Source organism: Antechinus flavipes, chromosome 4, assembly GCF_016432865.1.
Source record: "Antechinus flavipes isolate AdamAnt ecotype Samford, QLD, Australia chromosome 4, AdamAnt_v2, whole genome shotgun sequence".
In the NCBI taxonomy this organism is placed as follows: domain Eukaryota; kingdom Metazoa; phylum Chordata; class Mammalia; order Dasyuromorphia; family Dasyuridae; genus Antechinus; species Antechinus flavipes.
Genome location: NC_067401.1, coordinates 339,855,150 through 339,872,925, shown reverse-complemented (window position 1 = coordinate 339,872,925; position 17,776 = coordinate 339,855,150). Strand labels below are relative to the sequence as shown.

The window sequence follows — 17,776 nt, the reverse complement described above, 5'->3', positions numbered from 1 at the left end:
TCAAGAAAAAAAATTAACAAGAGAAGAATATATGCCCTCCAGATTTAGTAAGTAAATTCAGGTACCTATGAAGAAATGTTACAAAACAAAGGAAAACAATCCACTATTTGATGAGACAGATAATTCTGTGGAATGTAAGAACACAGGACCACAGTACTCTATTACTAAGTGATTCACAAGAGAAATGGAAAATATGAGAGCAGAATTTATGATCTGCACAGCCAAAATAATAAGCAGAATAGAAAAAGAGAAATCAGCAATAGCAAGTCTCACCAAAGGAGGGAAAAAAACAATAAATTGGGAATTAAAATATACAGAAATAAAGGACAATCTAAAAGAAAAACGTAAAAAAAATGTGAAAAACTATGTTCACTATGCAAGCAAAATATGCTCTTCTCAAAGACAGAATGCATGGAGACAATAGAAGGATCATGGGTCTCTTAGAAGAACAGGACAGGACAAAAAACCTTAATATCATAACGCAGGAAATAATATAAGAAGATTGTTCAGAACTTCTGGACACAGAAAATGAAATACCAATTGAAAAAAAAATTATAGATCATTTCCAGAAAGGGAAAAAAAAAAACCCAAGGTTGTAAACTCCAAGAAAATAGTGTTAAATTGAGTAATTCAATTCAGAAACAAGTTATATAAGCAATCAGAAGAAAGATCATCAAGTACCAAGGGAAAAAAATTCAAATAATTCAAATTCTGCACCCACCAGAAAATGCAAGTAGGAATTAGAATAATGTATTCTACAGAGCAATGTTACTCTGTAATGCTGGAGAAACTGAGGCAAGATACAGATTAGAGAGTTTTTTTAATATTTTATTAATTGGAGAGTTTAATTAATTGACTGGACAGGACTCTTGTCTCAAAGTATCCAGTGGTGAATGTGAGTTCTCAATGACATATATACAAATTTGGCTCAGCAACAGGGATAGACCAAGGCAGGGGCGGAGTCAGAACATTGAGAGTAAGAATAGATTATCAATCTGGTTCTGACAGGATGGTGGGAAAACTAGGGAGCCAGAGTCAGGATGTCTGAATAAACAGAAGTAAAGATGTCAATGAGGTATCCAAGATAGTCTTATCTTTTGGAATATTTAGAGGGAGTAGTGCCATAAATTCTTGAGGACAGAAAGAAGTCTGAACTCCCCCTTATCTTGAGTCTTACATTAGCAATTTATAACCTTAGAGCTGTAGCCTTCAGTCTTAATGAAATGGAGGGGGGGGGGGGGGGGGAGGGGGTGTTGCAACTAAGGGGATTGAGGCAGAACAGTTAAAGAAACTGAGGCAGATCAATAGGGAAACTGAGTCAGGACAATTAAAGAGAACTGTGGCACAAAACTCAGCATGCAGTTTAGGATGAGCAACCATATAATTATGGCAAACCATTCATTCCATCAAGGAATGGCAATAAGGGGAGAGTTTTAACTATGATTTCAAAAAGGAAAGAATAAATGAGTGAAGAAGAGACAGAAAGGATATTAAAGGCAGGGAGAAGGAGGAAAGAAAATGCTTTGATAGGAGAAAAGGCAAGGTTTCATTGATGAATGCTCCTATGGTCAAAAAGAGATGATCTGTGAAGGAAAATTAGAATCTTGTCCTGGGTGTGGCCTAAGGGATTTTGTGTTTGAAAAGTCTACTAGGACTTCCTGGGGCAACTGGAACTTGAGGGAGTGACTGCTGAACTCCAGAAAGAAAGTTTGAAGCAAATGAGAGGGAGGGGCAGACTGAAGTAACCCAAGGAAGGAATAAATCAGTGAGCGGCTGTCTAATCAGAGACTTTGTGGGAAAGGAACCCTATTGAGAGTCAGTGTCCTCTCTAACACTTGAATAATTGGCATTGCTTTGGGATTAAGGCACAGTGAAACATGGGAATCCATGAAACATCCATACTACCTAGAAGGGAGAGCCTAGAATGGATATCTTGAAAGTTCTGTTTATATGAGGAATACAGAGAAAAGAGAAATCAGATAGAGGCCATAAATCGGTGAATGTAGTTCCAAAGTAGATAGGAAAAAAAGGATGGATTATATAAAGAGTGAGGGAATTCTTTTTGAAAAGGAGTAAAAAAATGAACTTTCTAAAAATTGTAAATAGGATTAGTTGAACAGGAGGAAAGGAAGAGAAAAACTATTTATATAACCAAATAAAAGCAGAAGGAGACAAGGAACAATAAGTAAAACCCCCAAAGGAAAGGAATAACAAAAGAGGGAATGGAAGAGAGAAGAGTTTGGAAACAACCATAGTTTTAATAAGATTAAAGTAAAGTAACTGAAGGAACATAATATTATATTTATAGCAGAAAACAAGAAAAAAAATCACAGCTTTTAGGGGGAAAAAAATGGATTAGAGACAGATAAAGGAAAATATAAGCCCCTAATATTCATAATTTTAAATTTGAATGGATCAAATAAAATTAAAAGCAGTTACAGACTGGATAAGAAAACAAAATCCTACAATCTGTTGTTTATAAGAAACATGTTTTTAAAATATGTTTGTATATACACATATACAGAGAGAAAAAGGATGAGGGGATGGGAAAATATTTATTATGCATCAAGTAGATGCAAAAAAGCAAAAGTTGAAATCATACTATATGACAAAGCAAAAATAAACATTTAAAAAATAAAAAGAGTTAAATAAGGAAACCATATTATGCTGAAAGGAACCATAGAAAATAAAACAATATCAAGAATAAGTTTACATGCTATAAATGCTTTAGCTTCCAAATTCATTAAAGAAACATTATCTGAACTTCAAGAAGACATAGACAGCAACACAATAGTGAGATGAAACTTCAATATCCCTTTTTGGTAAAGTCTAATAGAAAGATAAATAAAATAAAAATGTGGAACTGAACAAATCACTGAAGAAACTACAATTAAAAGACTTATGGAGTCATATAAATGGGATAGCAAAAGAATATACATCATATATATAAATGTTTCTTAGTGTTACATGAAACTTTTACAAAAACTGACCATGTACTGGGGCACAAATATATTGTCAACAAGTGTAAAAAGTCAGAAATAGTCCCTTACAGACCATAAAACAATAAAAATAGTAATTGATTCAGGATTACAAACAAAAGACATCGACCCAAATGGAGACTTTAAAAAATTATAAATAATGAATGGGCCAGAGAATAAATCATAAAAATAATGACTATATAAAAGAAAATAATTAGGATGAAACATACCAAAATTTCTGGGATACTGTTAACATCTTGGGGGGGGGGGATTATACATTTACTAATAATATACCTAAAGAAAATACAAAACTACAAAAAGAGAAGATTCATTAATTGAGTACATATTTTTAAAAATTAGAAAACCAACAAATACACAAACCTAAATGAAACACAAAAGAAAAAACATTTGAAAATAAAGAGGAAATAGATCAATTAGAACAAAAAAGTCTTGAAATTGATAAAATCAAAAGCTGGGTTTTTTTAGAAAACTAATAAAATTGAAAAGATTTTATTTATCTTCTTAAAAAAGAAGGCAAAAGAAAATCAGATCAATAAAATAGCAAATGAGAAAGGCAAAAATCACAGCAAAACTAGAAGAAATAAAAAGAATAAACACATTATATACAATTATATGCTAACAAAACTAGAAACACAAAAGAAATAAATGAAGGCCTTCCAATATATAAAATACCCAAAATATCAGAAGACCAGGTAGAGATCTTAAATAACCACAATCTCAGAAAATCAAATACAGCTAGCTATAAAGGAACTATCAAAGGGGAAAACTACTGGTCCTGATAGATTTACAGGAGAATTCTATCAAACTTATAAAGAACAGTTATTACCTCTCCTTCACAAATTATTCTCAAAAATTGAGAAAGTAACCTACCAGAATTCTTTTATGAGACAATGTAGACCTACTACCTAAATCAGAGGAAAATAAAATACAGAAAGAAAACAATAGGTCAATATCATTAATGAATATTGACACAAAAATTTTAAACAATATCCATTGTCAAACATTATAATGATTTATCCAAGAAACTATTCATTAAAACCAAGTAGGATTTATACCAGAGATTCAAAGATAGTTGAATATTAGAAATACCATCAACATAATCAATCATATTAAAAATCAAAATATTCAAAACAATGTACATCTCAATAGATGCCAACACTTTTATTCTAAAAAACAAAAATCCTACAGAAGATTTGTAATAATAACAATAACTTGCATAAAAGGACCTTTGTTAAAAAGAGTAACCAGGTGATTTGTAGGCTACAAAGAGGTCAAAAACAATGTCTGAGGAAAGATTATTAGGTTTGGCAATTAAGTTGTAATGTTGTAATGTCCTGGCTAGCTCCTCCAGACCAGCCTTGATCTTTGTGCAGGAGTGCAGGAGGCAGGAGAACCACCATGAGGCTGGTCAAAGATAGAATGTCTCTCTTTCGATCCTTGTTAGCCCTTATATACCTTATTGTAATTATATCATTACAGCATACTGATTATGTGTGAGAACTATTACATCACCATATTAAGTACTAAGTATGTATGTGAATTAGAGAACCATTATCTCATCAATTCCACTGAGTTAACACCTTGTTTCTAGTATACTTCTCCAAAGTTCTGCCCTCTACACTTGGTCATTGATAACTTTGGAGTAGGCAGTTCCAAGTAAATGATGAATTAAGAATTAGGACCACAGAGGCTTCAGATGCTAGTGAAAGGAAAAAAGGAGGAAATACTATTGTAGATGGCTTTCTCAAGAAGCTTAACTCAGAAAGGGAGAAAAGGGATGGGACAAGAGCTAACAGAAACAATTAGATCAAGTGAGGGCTTTTTAAGGTTGAGGAGGACATAGACTTGTTTGTAGGCAGCAAGGAAGAAGCCAGTAGATGAGAAGAAATTAGAATTAGAGTGATAAAAAGGATAAAAAGGAAAATCTTCTGAAAAAGATAGAAATGTGGTATGGAATCAAGGATGGCATTTACTTTGGCAAGAACAAGAGCTACCTCTGCAGGAAATACAGGGATGATAGAGGAAGTAGTGGGGAAAATATATCTGTGTAGTATAAAAGGAATGGAGAAGAGTAAACTTTTGGTGAATGATAACGAATACTTTAGTGAAGTATGAAGCAAGCTTTTCAACTGAAAGGGGAAAATTAGAGGTAAGAAAGAGGAATCCTCACATTGACTTTGGGGTCACACTCAAACCTGATTCTTTTGAAATTCACAAACACACTTAAAACCAGAAAAATGTATTAATAAGTACAAATAATTAGTATTGTGTTTGTGGGATTTGCTGATATACACATTCATTAGTCTGTGGAAACTAGTTCAAGGAATAGAAAAGGTATACCTAATCAATTCAAAGGTTATCATGTATATCAACAATTCTCAGCCAGAGTGCTAATGTGCTGTAAAACTATTGTGCTTTGGCCTACTGCACACTACCCCTGCTAATTTGGGCTTTGCCCCTGGGTCCCTCAGCTATGAGAGATAAGCATTTATTTTATCATTCCAGATTCCCAGCTTCCTTGTCATTTCCTATCTAGCTTCATACCACACCAACTGATGAATAACCTACCTCTTCCTCCTTCTAGTTCCCCTAAGATTTTGTCTTCCCTTTTAGAATATAAGTTCCTTGATGGCAGAAACTATAGTATATAATTTGTATTTCTATTCAACTTAATACAAATATCTGGAATATAGTGAGCTCTTAATCAATGCTTCTTCTATTCAACTTTCAATGAACTATTATAGCTAAATCTCTGGTCACCAATGATCATCCTCTCTCAACTGAATATTGAGTCTCTGAGTAAAGACAACCAAAGGAAATATCCTTAATGTATAGCCCATTTTGTCTATAGATATGCTTTTTGAAATATGCCTTCTCTCATAAAGTAGAAGTGCCTCTCATTCTCATTTTCTAAAATTTTTTATATTTAAAAATGGCCTTCTTTAACAACAATTTAATTTTCTTTCCATAGTTTCATTGCTTCAAGAGTTCAACTCAGTCTATTTCTTGTTTTTTAGAAATTAATCATTTGCTATCCCAGGATTTTAAAATTTTAGATTTTATTAATTATTAGATTATTATTAATTTAGATTAATAATTAGATAGATTAGATTAATAATTAATAGATAATTATTAGATTATTATTCTTAGGATTTTAAAATTCAAGGCTGAAGATAAATAAAGAGGTAAAATGCAATCCATATCTATATAATCTATATATCTACATATCTACATATATATATCTACATATACATATCTATATAATCCACATACATATTTAATTCTTGTTTTCAAATAAATCAGGCAAAATAGAAGACAGGTAAGCTGAGATGATTTATTTTGCCTATATAATATTTAAAACAAATATTCTTTCTCTACAATGTCACTAAAAAGGCATATTTTATCAGAAAAAAATTGCTTTTCAATGATACATATTTGGAAGAAATAAATAGTATATTTGGAACCTTATAGCACACCAAACTTACTTCTAAGGAAATGTTTGCCCTTTTTTTTCTTTCATTGAAGTTAGTCAGAACAATGAGTCTGCTTCCATTGACTAATTCAACTTTACAATTGTGAGCCCCACAAGTGCTTATTATGCACATGCATGCACATGCATGCACGCACACACACACACACACACACACACACACACACACACACACACACACAAAATACCTTGTTCATCTTTTCTTTCTCTTCAATACAGGAGGCAGTTTTTTTCTGCTCTTTGTTTACTTCTGAAACCAGTCGCATTATGGTCTGTCTGCTTGCTTTTGCCTCCATCTCATGGACATTTATAGTCTCTTCAAGAGTAACAATCTGTTCTTTCTTATGTGTGTTTTCTTTAAGCAGCTCCCTAACCTAAATAAAAATGAACAACTTCTTACACTACTTTCTATAAGCAAGTGCTGATCTCTACACAATTCAATGGGCCAACTGATCCAAAGAGCAAAAATGACAAATGCTACATTGGCTTGAAAGATCACATTTTCAAGGGCAACTTCTAAATCCTGCAGATGAGTGAGTCTACTACGCAATCAAGTTAATATTAATCCAAAAATAGTCTTGGGGAAATAGTGGCAAGTCAACTGTGACATTTTCCCAATTATAAAATAAAGCATAGGTAGTCTCTGGCAACAGTATGACAGGTATAGAATTTCTCTTAACACAGTGAGGTAAGAGAAGATGACAAGCATTATGTAATGGTGGTAATAACAGTAGTAGCAATAGCAGTAGCAGCAGTAGTTATAGTAGTTATAGACAACACTAAAATTTTATATAGCACTTGTAGTTTGCAAAATTCTTTACAAGTATTGTCTCATTTTATCCTAAAAACAGTCCTGAGAGGTAGCAGCTATTTCCATTTGCATTTTACACAAGAGAACACTGAGGCACAAAGAAATTAAATTATTTCCTCAGAATCATATGAAGTCAGATTTGAACTAAGCACTTTCTGACTCCAAGTTCAGACTTCTGTATACTGTGCTAACATGTTAATCCTGTTCATATAAAATGTACTTTGTTAACTTAATTCAGCAAGAGATACTTTTTTAAAATCTTTTTTTCAAACAATTTTATTTATTAATTGAAGATTTTTTTTCCTTTTTTCATTCAATTCTGCTAATCTCTGATTTGATAAACAATGCTTCCAATTTCTTGACAATCGATTGACTCAAAATACAGAAATAGAGACATACTTTTGAATGCGACCAATGTGGGAATTGGTTTTGCTTGACTATGGTTCAAAGCATTGAGTTTTTAAGATTCAGGACATTGAAGTTACAACTACTAAGCTTGGCTCAATGAGAAAATGCATGTCATTTCTTTGTGGAAGTAATAGACTACAGAATGTGGAAACAGCCTGGTGCTGGTTAATGGACAAGTGGGAGATTCTACTTGGGATATACAGAATGCCTAGATTCCTGAAACAGCAAGGACAAAGAAAGTTTAAAAGAGACAAGACCCCACTTCTCCAAGACCCAGTGAATATTAGTTTTTTACCAGGGAATGTTGTATACTTGTACATAGTAGGTAATTTTAAACGTTCTAAATAAAGAGCCATGTGTTTTATTTATTTGAAGCAAATAATTTTAATTTTAATAACCATATTTTGTTTAACAGCTGCAACCTAATATTAAGATTTAAGTATATATAAATTTATATATATGGCTAACTTTAAGCTATCTAAACTCCTGTTTTTATAAAGATCCAAAGTGAAATGTTATGTTATTGAGATCAATTTTTCCTTTTGTTTTGTTTCTAACTAGAAAGGCAGGTCATGTTACTTTAAAACACATGGTCAGCCAAATACATACAAACATATACACGTAAATATATATGTTGTATATATATTACATCTATCTATTCATTTGTTATCATCTGCACTGGAATGTAAAATCCTTGAGGACAAGAACCTATTATTATTTTTATTTGTATCAAGAGTGCTTACTCTTTTTTTAGAATTACTAATCTATGCTTAAAGCAATCGTATAATTCCATTAAGATGAAATTGGAAAAGGCCTTCAAAGTCATGTTATCTAACTCTTATCATTTAACATAAAAGGAAAATGAGACCATAAAATATAAAGTGACTTCAATCAAGTCAGTCAGATGGTTAGTGACAGGTCTCCTGATTTGAGTGTAATTTCCTTCCCACATAATTTTTTCTTGCCATTTCTATAAAAAATAATTTTGTCAAATTTGCAATAAACACCTTTGAAATTAAATGTTCCTGAGATTCCTCTTCATTCTTCAGGTCCATTTCTAAGCAGCCAGAAAGTTGGATTAGAAATTCCTCAAGGTTTTTGCTGTTCTTAGCTGTTTGGTTCTTGTTTTCTTCATTTTCTTTTAAACACTTTCTAATCAACAAATAACCAATATATCAAGATTAACAATAGTGGAATGCAATATTTTACAAGCATAATTGAGAATTGTAAACATTTCTGTATATGCCAGTTTATTGTTTTCATGGAGGCTTCAACCAGAATGCTATTTGCTTAAAAAAAATAAGTTGGCTACAGTTAGAAGCCAGCCTTTTTTTTCCTTAAGCTAGCAAATTGCATGTTTTGACTAGAAGCTACAATCCAAAATGAAACAGGAGGAACAAAAATAATTCTAGACAAGAATTCTCCTTCCCTAGGCCTAGTTACAAAATGTTTCTCACAGTTACTTTCCTCAATCACGAATTCCTTTCAGTCATAATCTAGCATAAAATCAGTAGTAAATTTAAATTCAATGATATGTATTATAGATTTAAAATGTGTTTAAAATAAAATACCCATTATTGAGCAGTTATAACATCATAGATCCTAAAATAATGTATGTTTTCTTATTTTAGCAGCCTAGAATTTGCCTCTGTTTTCCTGCCTGAAAGGGTAAAGAGCATAAAACTCCTCATAAAGTTTCTCTTTAAAGAGGACCAAGAATCAGTTCTAATGATCTAATCTAAATTAGATTAGAATCTAATGATTCTAAAAGAATCATCTAATGGTAGATGAAAATAGCCATCTACATCCAGAGAGAGGACTGTGGAGACAAGCATGAATCATAACATAGTATTTTCACTTTTTGTTGTTGTTGTTGTTGTTTGTTTGCATTTTGTTTTCTTTCTCATTTTTTCCTTTTTGATCTGATTTTTTGTGTGTAGCATGATAATTGTGGAAATATATATAGAAGAACTGCACATGTCTAACATAGATTACTTGCCATCTAAGGGGGCAGGAGGGAGAGGAGGAAGAAAAAAATTTGGAACACAAGATTTTGCATGAGTTAATGTCGAAAACTCTATGCATGTGTTTTGAAAATAAAAAACTTTATAAAAAAAGAAATATTTTATTGTTCTGTAAAATAAATAAAGCAAAGAGAGCCAAGAAATTCAGCCAACTCTTCATTTTCCACCAGTTGTCCTGTTTGCCTTCACTCTACCATTATCATGTCCTCCACCTCTTCAGCTTTTTTTTTTTGTTCAATGTTTCCCCATTATATTGTAAGCTCCTTGAAGAGCTTTCCTTCTTTTTCTTAATTACATCTCCAGTACTTAACATGGTCCTTGGCATATAGTAAAGTACTTAAGAAATGTTTATTTTATTATTAAATTGAAAAAGTAATTCTTATACCTTAGAAATCATAATCCAACCTCCTCATTCTACAAATAAGAAAGTAAAAATATCAACAAATAAAGTGACTTGTCCATGATTATATAGAACTAAGACAAGAACCAAGGTAAGGTCCCTCTCCCCTTAAGAGAGTTAAATTTATTTAAAATTTTAAAATATTGCATGCTCATTTTTTTTTTACTTCTTGTTTTTGTTGAAGTAGCAACAAATATTTTGGGGAGAAAACAGGGAAGCTGCTTTTTTGTATAGGAAGATAATTTTATACTGATAGGAATAAAATATAAAATTAAGACCTTTGTGACTAGGATAAAGGGCAACTAAAGTGACTCAGTGATAGAGTCCCTGGAGTAAGAAAGACCCATCTTCATGAGTTAGATTTAGCCTCAAACACTTTTTAGTGATATGATCTTAGGGAAGTTACTTAAGTCTGGAGGCAAATCTACCCTCAGTTCCTTAGGAGTAAAATGAATTGGAAAAAGAAATGGCAAAGCATTCCAACACCTTTGCTAAGAAAACTTCAAATGAATCACAAAGAGTTGGACACTGAAAATTGGGTAGGGGGGTTTAATTTCCACAGTTATGAAAAATGAATTAGAGAAATATGGAAGAAACAAATTAGAAAAATAAAATTGAAACCCAAGAAATGAAAACTAAGACATGGAACTAGGAAATAAATGAATAATAAAAGGAAAATGTAATCAGGGATGAGGAATTTCAATTTGAAAAAGAAAAATGTAATCAAGGGTGGCGATTTAGAATAAGAAATATTCTATTTGAGATATAATTAGAGATGGAGAAGGGGTCAGATGTAATGACTCATGTGGGGGAATTAGACTCTTCAAATAGGATAGTATTCAACCAATGGAACATCAAGGAAGGGACATTCGTTTCAAGTATAAAAAAAGCACAAGTATTGATTCAAAGGGGTCCTATTCAATAGGATACCTACCTCTGCAGTTGTATAATTAAAGACTTAACTTCACTCCTCCCAAGTCCAATGGAGTTATTTCTCCCAACTGACTGAAACAACTAAACAACAAACAAGCTAAGAGAAATATATAGTAAAGATAAAAGTATAAGATTATAGCATGGAAGACATTTAATTTTTGTTCTTGCTCAACTTCATTTATATTCATATACAAGAAGACCACAAGTGCAAAGTGGGCTTCCAAGTACCTCCAATCTGTATCTAACCCTATGGAATGTTGCATGTGGGGAAACAAGGAAGCATAATCCCTGATCTGGATTGTGGAAAACTGGATCACAATAAGGGACTTAAAGGAAGTTGCAATAAATTTCTAACCCTAAATTATATAATTGTCTGGGACTATAGATTTTGAATCAGACCTAAACACAGATAATTTAAACACACTATTTTAACCAAGAATTTGTTGGCCGATTTTTTTTTTTTTTTGGCTGCCCTTAGCTAAATTCACCAGTGCATAACTTCAATTATGGACTAAAGATCTGTATTAGCTTGTTTTTGTCAGGGAGAGACTTTTCTAGTCACTACTCTTTATTTGATGGGTGCCAAACCCCTAAGAGATGGCACTGATGAACTGAATAATAATCCTAATCATAACATATAGCACTTTAAGGTGATCAGAGAGCTTTACAACAAATCTGTTCTTCACAATGGCCCAGAGAAATAGCACAGCAGATAGTAACAGAAAAAAGACTAATAACTATAAGACTAGAGGAGATGTCTAGCTGACAGAAGGAGACTTAATAGCCATCAGATAACAGAACAGTGTGATCACCAGAGGATGTCAGCATCTCTGCAGCATCAAATAGGTTAGTTATCCTAGACAGTTCCATAAGTCTGTGCCGTCCATGTATCCCTTCATGTATGTTCCCTGGATATATGCCCTCAATGTATGTTATCTATTCACTTGTGTTCTATATATGTGCTTGTGTGTGCCCACTAATGGCATGATATAGCCTATGGAGAATATATCTCCCATGTGAATAATATAAATATAAAAGCATCAGGAATAGAACTGAGTAGATCTACAAATTAGCTCACCTACTGTGCTTGACATTGTCTCTGTGCTTTCCCCATCTCTCATCTGCACAAGAAACTGTTATAGACGTAGAGTTTGAAAACTGGGAAACTCCTGAGCTCTCTGTTAGTTTGAGGACAACTAACTAATCCCTGATTTATTGCCCAGCATTCCCAATTGAAATGGAAAACTCATCAGTAAGTAGGGAGATCTTAGAGCAGAGCTTCTGCTTTTTTCACTGGAGACCTCTTTTCATCTGATAAATTTTTACATGAGAAGTTCAGGAACCACAGTTTAAGAACTTCTCTTTGTTCTAACCCAGAGATTCTTTTATCTTTTTTGTGTCATGTACTTTCTTGGGCAGTCTAGGGCCTATGGAGGCCCATGAACCCCTTCTCAGAATAATATTCTTAAATGAATAAAATGATACAATATTATAAAAAGCTACAAAGGATTTAAAAGGAAACCAGTGATATTGAAATATGGCTAGATTTATTTTTTTCTTTTTGAATTTAAGTTCAAAATTTAAAAAATAGTTATCAAAAAAAATTTTAAACAAGCTATGGCTATATGATCTAGGTAAGTCATTTAAATTCAAAACACTAGAGACAGACTCTAAGAGTATAAATTTCAGGACAGTTATAGATCAACATTAGGAGAAAGAATTTTCTTTACAGAAAAATCATACCTCTTTCCCATTAAATACATGGAAAGCAAGGTTTTAAGACAACAACCAAAAGGGGAAATGTTTTGACTTGTAAATCATTTTGTGTTCATTTAAAAACCATTTTCAGGTGCTGAAATCTATAGTCTTTAATCTTGCTGGGGCCCAGTTCAAATAATTGTCCTTTTTTTTGCCTGGCTATATACCATGGAGCCAACCTACTCTCCCTTCCAGTACCCTTTATATATTTTTCCCAATCATAATGCAAGCTCCTTAACTGCAAAGACTGTGTTTCTTGATTGTATTTGGGGTTGTATCATGCTTAGCTGAATAGTTGGTACCTAATAAGTGCATAATAAATGCTTCATCATTGAATCAATTAATAAGTACTTACAAAACACTATGTACCAGACACTCTATTAGTTGCCAATGACACAGAAAAAGGAAAAAAAATATTGTCCCTTGGCCCTCAAGGAGCTCACATTACAATGGGAGGGTGACAACAGGCAACAACTAGTTATATACACAAGAGCCATACAGTAAAAAATGGAAGTATAAATGCCAAAGTGAGGAGCTAGGAAAGGTCTCTTGTAGAAAGTGGGATTGGAGCTGATTCAAGGAAGACAGAAGAAGGAGAGATGAGAGTGGAGAACATTCCAGGCATGGGGCCAATGAAAAGAAGAGCTCAATAATCCCATGTCTTGAGAAGAAAAGTCATCTTGGGTCACTTCCTTACTGAAAGGAATGTTTCCTTCTGGTTACAAAGAGAACAATCAAGTTTAATCCTTGGAAATGGGAGGACATAGACCAGTTTCAATCGACTTCTAGTATTCAAGAAGCATAAAGATGGGCTAGCCAAACAAAATCCTTCAAGTTCACATAAACTTACATTCCAATATTGAGTTTTCATTTCAGAATTTCAGATGAGCTTTCTGAAATAGCAAAGCCATTTCTAATACTCTAAAAAGGTTATTGAGAAGAATTTAATAGTAAGATGAACTCATTACAATTGCTTTCCCTCCTTACCGTGTTTATTTTTCTTACAAACTCTTTTACTATGCTCTATATGAAAAAAGCATATAATTACATGCCCTCAAAAGCATATCATATTCCTATTTAGAAAAATGTAGAACAATAAAAGATCAGTTTTGCTATGACTCATCCAGCTGTTTTGGGGTTTTGGTTTGTTTGATTGGGTTTTTTGTTTGGACTTTGTTTTTTTCGGGGGGGACTACATTCTTTGGGCCTCAAGATAGACCCCCCAAAACACTCTATGTTCAACTCTCAGAAAAGTACCTAAGAACTACACAGGGTGAGGATGAGAGCCTAGAAAAGGATTGAGCCATCTGCATATTTTTAATAAAAGGAAGGATCTGAAACAAAGCTGATTAAGATAGAGAGCCATTTCTCAAGTAATTACTCCTAGAAGATTTAATTCTTTGCCTTTCCCCTTCTACTTTTTGCATGGGAAATTATCTAAGTGGCCAGCCTCAACCTTTTTCAGGCTTTGATCCCCTCCCTATACTTGGCATCTTATGACCTCAGTTTTACTTTCATCTCCCAAAAAAGGGATTTTACAAACACTATTGTTAATTTACTGAAAATAATACTGGCTAGCACTTTGGGTTTTAAAACTATTTTACACATACCAATCTTACTTCATTCTCACAACCCTAAAGGCAGGTGCTATCACTACTCCCATTTTATAAATGAGGAAACAGAGATTAAGTGATTTGCACAAAGTTATATTTGGAGGGTCTCAGACCAAATTTAAACTCCTGTCTTCCTAACTCCAAGTGCAGATCTCTACCTACTTTACCACCTACTGACCTCAAAAAGTCTTTATTACAATTTAGGGGAGAGAATGTTTTGGTTTGGGGTTTTTTTTTTTAATGTTTCAATCCTCATTTAGCTACCTCACCTGCTTTACAGGACAATCACAAATTCCATTCAAGATCAGTTTCTAGCTTTTGCCAGAATTCAATGGGGTTGAATGAGACCTGCTCATTCAAACAGATTCAAAATTATGAGTGCACCCCATTATTAGAAAAATGGTAGTTCTAGCTCTATGACCCTAAGCAAGTCACTTAATCTCAATTGCCTCAGGGGGAAAAAAAGAAAAGAAAAAAGAAAGAAAAAAAAAGGAAAATGGTAATTATAACTGACAATTATTCTATACTTTTAATGTTTAGAAGGTGTGTAGTCCAAGAATTATTATCCCTATATATCAACCAACAAACATTTATTAATTGCCTCCTTTATGCCACACACTGTTAGGCACTAGAAATAAAAAGACAAGTTTTATTGGGAAAGAAACTAAGGCATTTGGGGAATTACTTGATTTGACTAAGATTGTTTTAGTGACAAAAATATGTCCATAACCTAATTCTCTTTACTCTAAATCCAGTCTTCTTTCTCTGAGATATCAGGAAGCTTTAAGAAGTATACCAGAGAATCCTGAGTCATGACACATCTCTCTGAAAGGGTTCATAAATGAATTGTCTTCTACCCATATATTTGACCCAACAATTTAAATAATTGGTCCAAGCAGAAGTTCCAAAATGTAGATCTGATATTTAATTCAGTGTTCATTCTGAATGAATACTGAAGAATATTGTATTTATTGAGATTATTGTTGGCATGTAGAAAGAAAGGATTTGTAAACATTTTTACAGGATTATAAAAATATTAAAATTCAAAAGACTTTTGAAAATTGAATTACAAGATCATAAAAAAGATGAGATGTCTATCAAATTGCTTTTGTCCCTTTAGCCTATAGTCTGGTGACAATATCAAATGACATGACATTTTATTTTCACTTGCTTACTTTAATTTAGTTTCTAAGTCTGTGATTTTCTTCTTCAGTTCCTGGTTCTCCTGGGTTGCAGCATTAGCCGTTTTTTCTGTTCTGATTTTGGACGTGGCAAGTGCTGTGGATTCTTTCTCTATCTCCTGAACTCTGTCTCGCAATGACATGAGAAGAGAGGACTGTCTTGCATTGTTTTCTTTATAACTCTCCATTTCAGCCTTCAACTCTTGACATGAGACTTCTTTAGAAAACATCTTAGACCGGAGATCCAGAAGCTAACCAAGAAACAAAGTGAAACAGAAGAAATTGAGGAACTTAGCCAACCGAATGTAAGAAACAAGTATTGGAGTATCATCATTTTACCCATGTTTACATTATTCTCTCCTATCACTGATTGCCCTTTTGCACTAAATCATCTTCTTTATCTGAATATGAAATACCAAGGGGAAAAATGATATCCAAACAATGTTATTTATTCAGCTACTCCTAAGAGCATTTAAGCAATTTCTTTGACTAGATTTTATTCTCTCTCAAAAAACAGACATATTTTGCAATTATGTATCCATTTTCAAAATCTGTGTTGCATGGTTAAAATTGCTACATATTGCTTTTTAAAAAGAAATGGGAAATGAAGAATTCACATTGTTAGTGATTTCTTAAATATAAATATCTACACACACATACACACAATCAATCAACTGTTCACCATGTAAATACCATCTCCTTGTTTATCTTCTGGGGTTTTTTTAAAGTGTAAATAAGAAAGAGAAAATAACACAGGCTCTAAAAAACAGAATCAAAGGAAAGTCTCTATAAAGTGTATATTAAGAATAAATTTTACAATACTATGAAAATCTAATCCAATAGGATTCTGAACACAATGTCCTAGTGAAGCCTTGATTCCACTATACATACACACACACACACACACACACACACACACACATACACACATACACATCCATATATATAAAGGGCTTTTTGAACCTCTCTAGTTTGTCTCTTTTCAACTACCTGAGCTACAACTTCATTAGCCATATTCCCATTAATTTAATCACCTAGCAACCTCGTAGTCACAATAAATTATCCTGAGATCATTCATATGAACTGGAAGGTTAGCTAGGTAATACTGTGGATAGAATATTGGGCCTGAAATGAGGTTAATCAAATTCAAATCTGATATCACAACCTTACTAGCTGTGTGACCCTGGCCAAGTCACTGGTGATAGTAATGGTTATCTACTCTATTATCTTTACTAAGAAAACCCCAAATAAGGTTTGAAAGTGATCCAACAACAACATATCAGCTATAAAATGGGGGAAATAATAGCATGGTTGTTGTGAGGATTAAATGAGATAATAACTGTGGAACATTTAGCACACTTAGAACATGGTAAACACTATATAAATGTTAGGTAGTAGTAGTAGTAGTAGTATTGAAAGTGTTCCTGGTGCTTATATAGAGAAATAGTTTCAGAAAAAACTGAAACTCTTTTAGAATTTGTGAAGTATGATAACAAGAGAAAAACTACAGGATTTGGAAATGGGATTTGGGTTAAAATCCTGGGACTGCCACCTCATTAGTTATATAAGATTAGACAATTTACTTTTAATTTTTTCAGACCTTTGTTTCCTCATCTGAATAAATTAGGGAATCAAAAGATTTCTTCCAGCTCCTAATCTCTGATACATTATTTCTATGCTATGACTCACTTCAAACTTGAGTCAGGAGGCCTGAATTTCCAGGGGATAAGTGGATTCCAACATGTAATCATGGATTCTAGGCATTTAAGAAGGGTCCCTCTCCAGAATTTTTTCAAGAGCCCAATTGATTTGGAATCCTTAAGTAAAAGAAATCAGGAGTGAACTTCTAAGATTACAGGTCAGCTCAGACCAAAAGAAGATATCTGTAGAAAGACTGAAATTCTCGAAGCATTAGCCATTATTTCTATTCTCATTTTGGATGTGGCAAATGCTGTGGATTCTTTTTCTATCTTCTGAACTCTGTCTCGCAATGACATAAGAAGAGAGGACTAACTAATGCCCAAATAGTACCCTTAATTCTCTCTAGAGTTGAGCCAGGACTTGTGTTATTAGGCAAAAGTTTTATGCTTTGAGATACACAGATCATCTAGTTCCTAAAGAATGCTTCATTGCGATCACAATGTTGGGAGTAGGCAGGC

The 17,776-nt window shown here is 33.1% G+C and overlaps 1 protein-coding gene across 2 annotated transcripts in view; it reads right to left on the bottom strand.

Annotated features, from left to right (window-relative positions):
• Window positions 1–17,776, bottom strand: part of CCDC170 (coiled-coil domain containing 170) — a 121,503-nt gene that overhangs the window by 81,130 nt on the left and 22,597 nt on the right. For both annotated transcript variants that reach the window (XM_051997956.1, XM_051997955.1), the window contains exons 3-5: window positions 15,612–15,868; window positions 8,716–8,860; window positions 6,678–6,863 (exon numbers count right to left, since the gene is read on the bottom strand). In XM_051997956.1, the coding sequence (XP_051853916.1) occupies window positions 6,678–6,863; window positions 8,716–8,860; window positions 15,612–15,868 (588 nt within the window). The remainder of the gene's footprint in view (window positions 1–6,677; window positions 6,864–8,715; window positions 8,861–15,611; window positions 15,869–17,776) is intronic.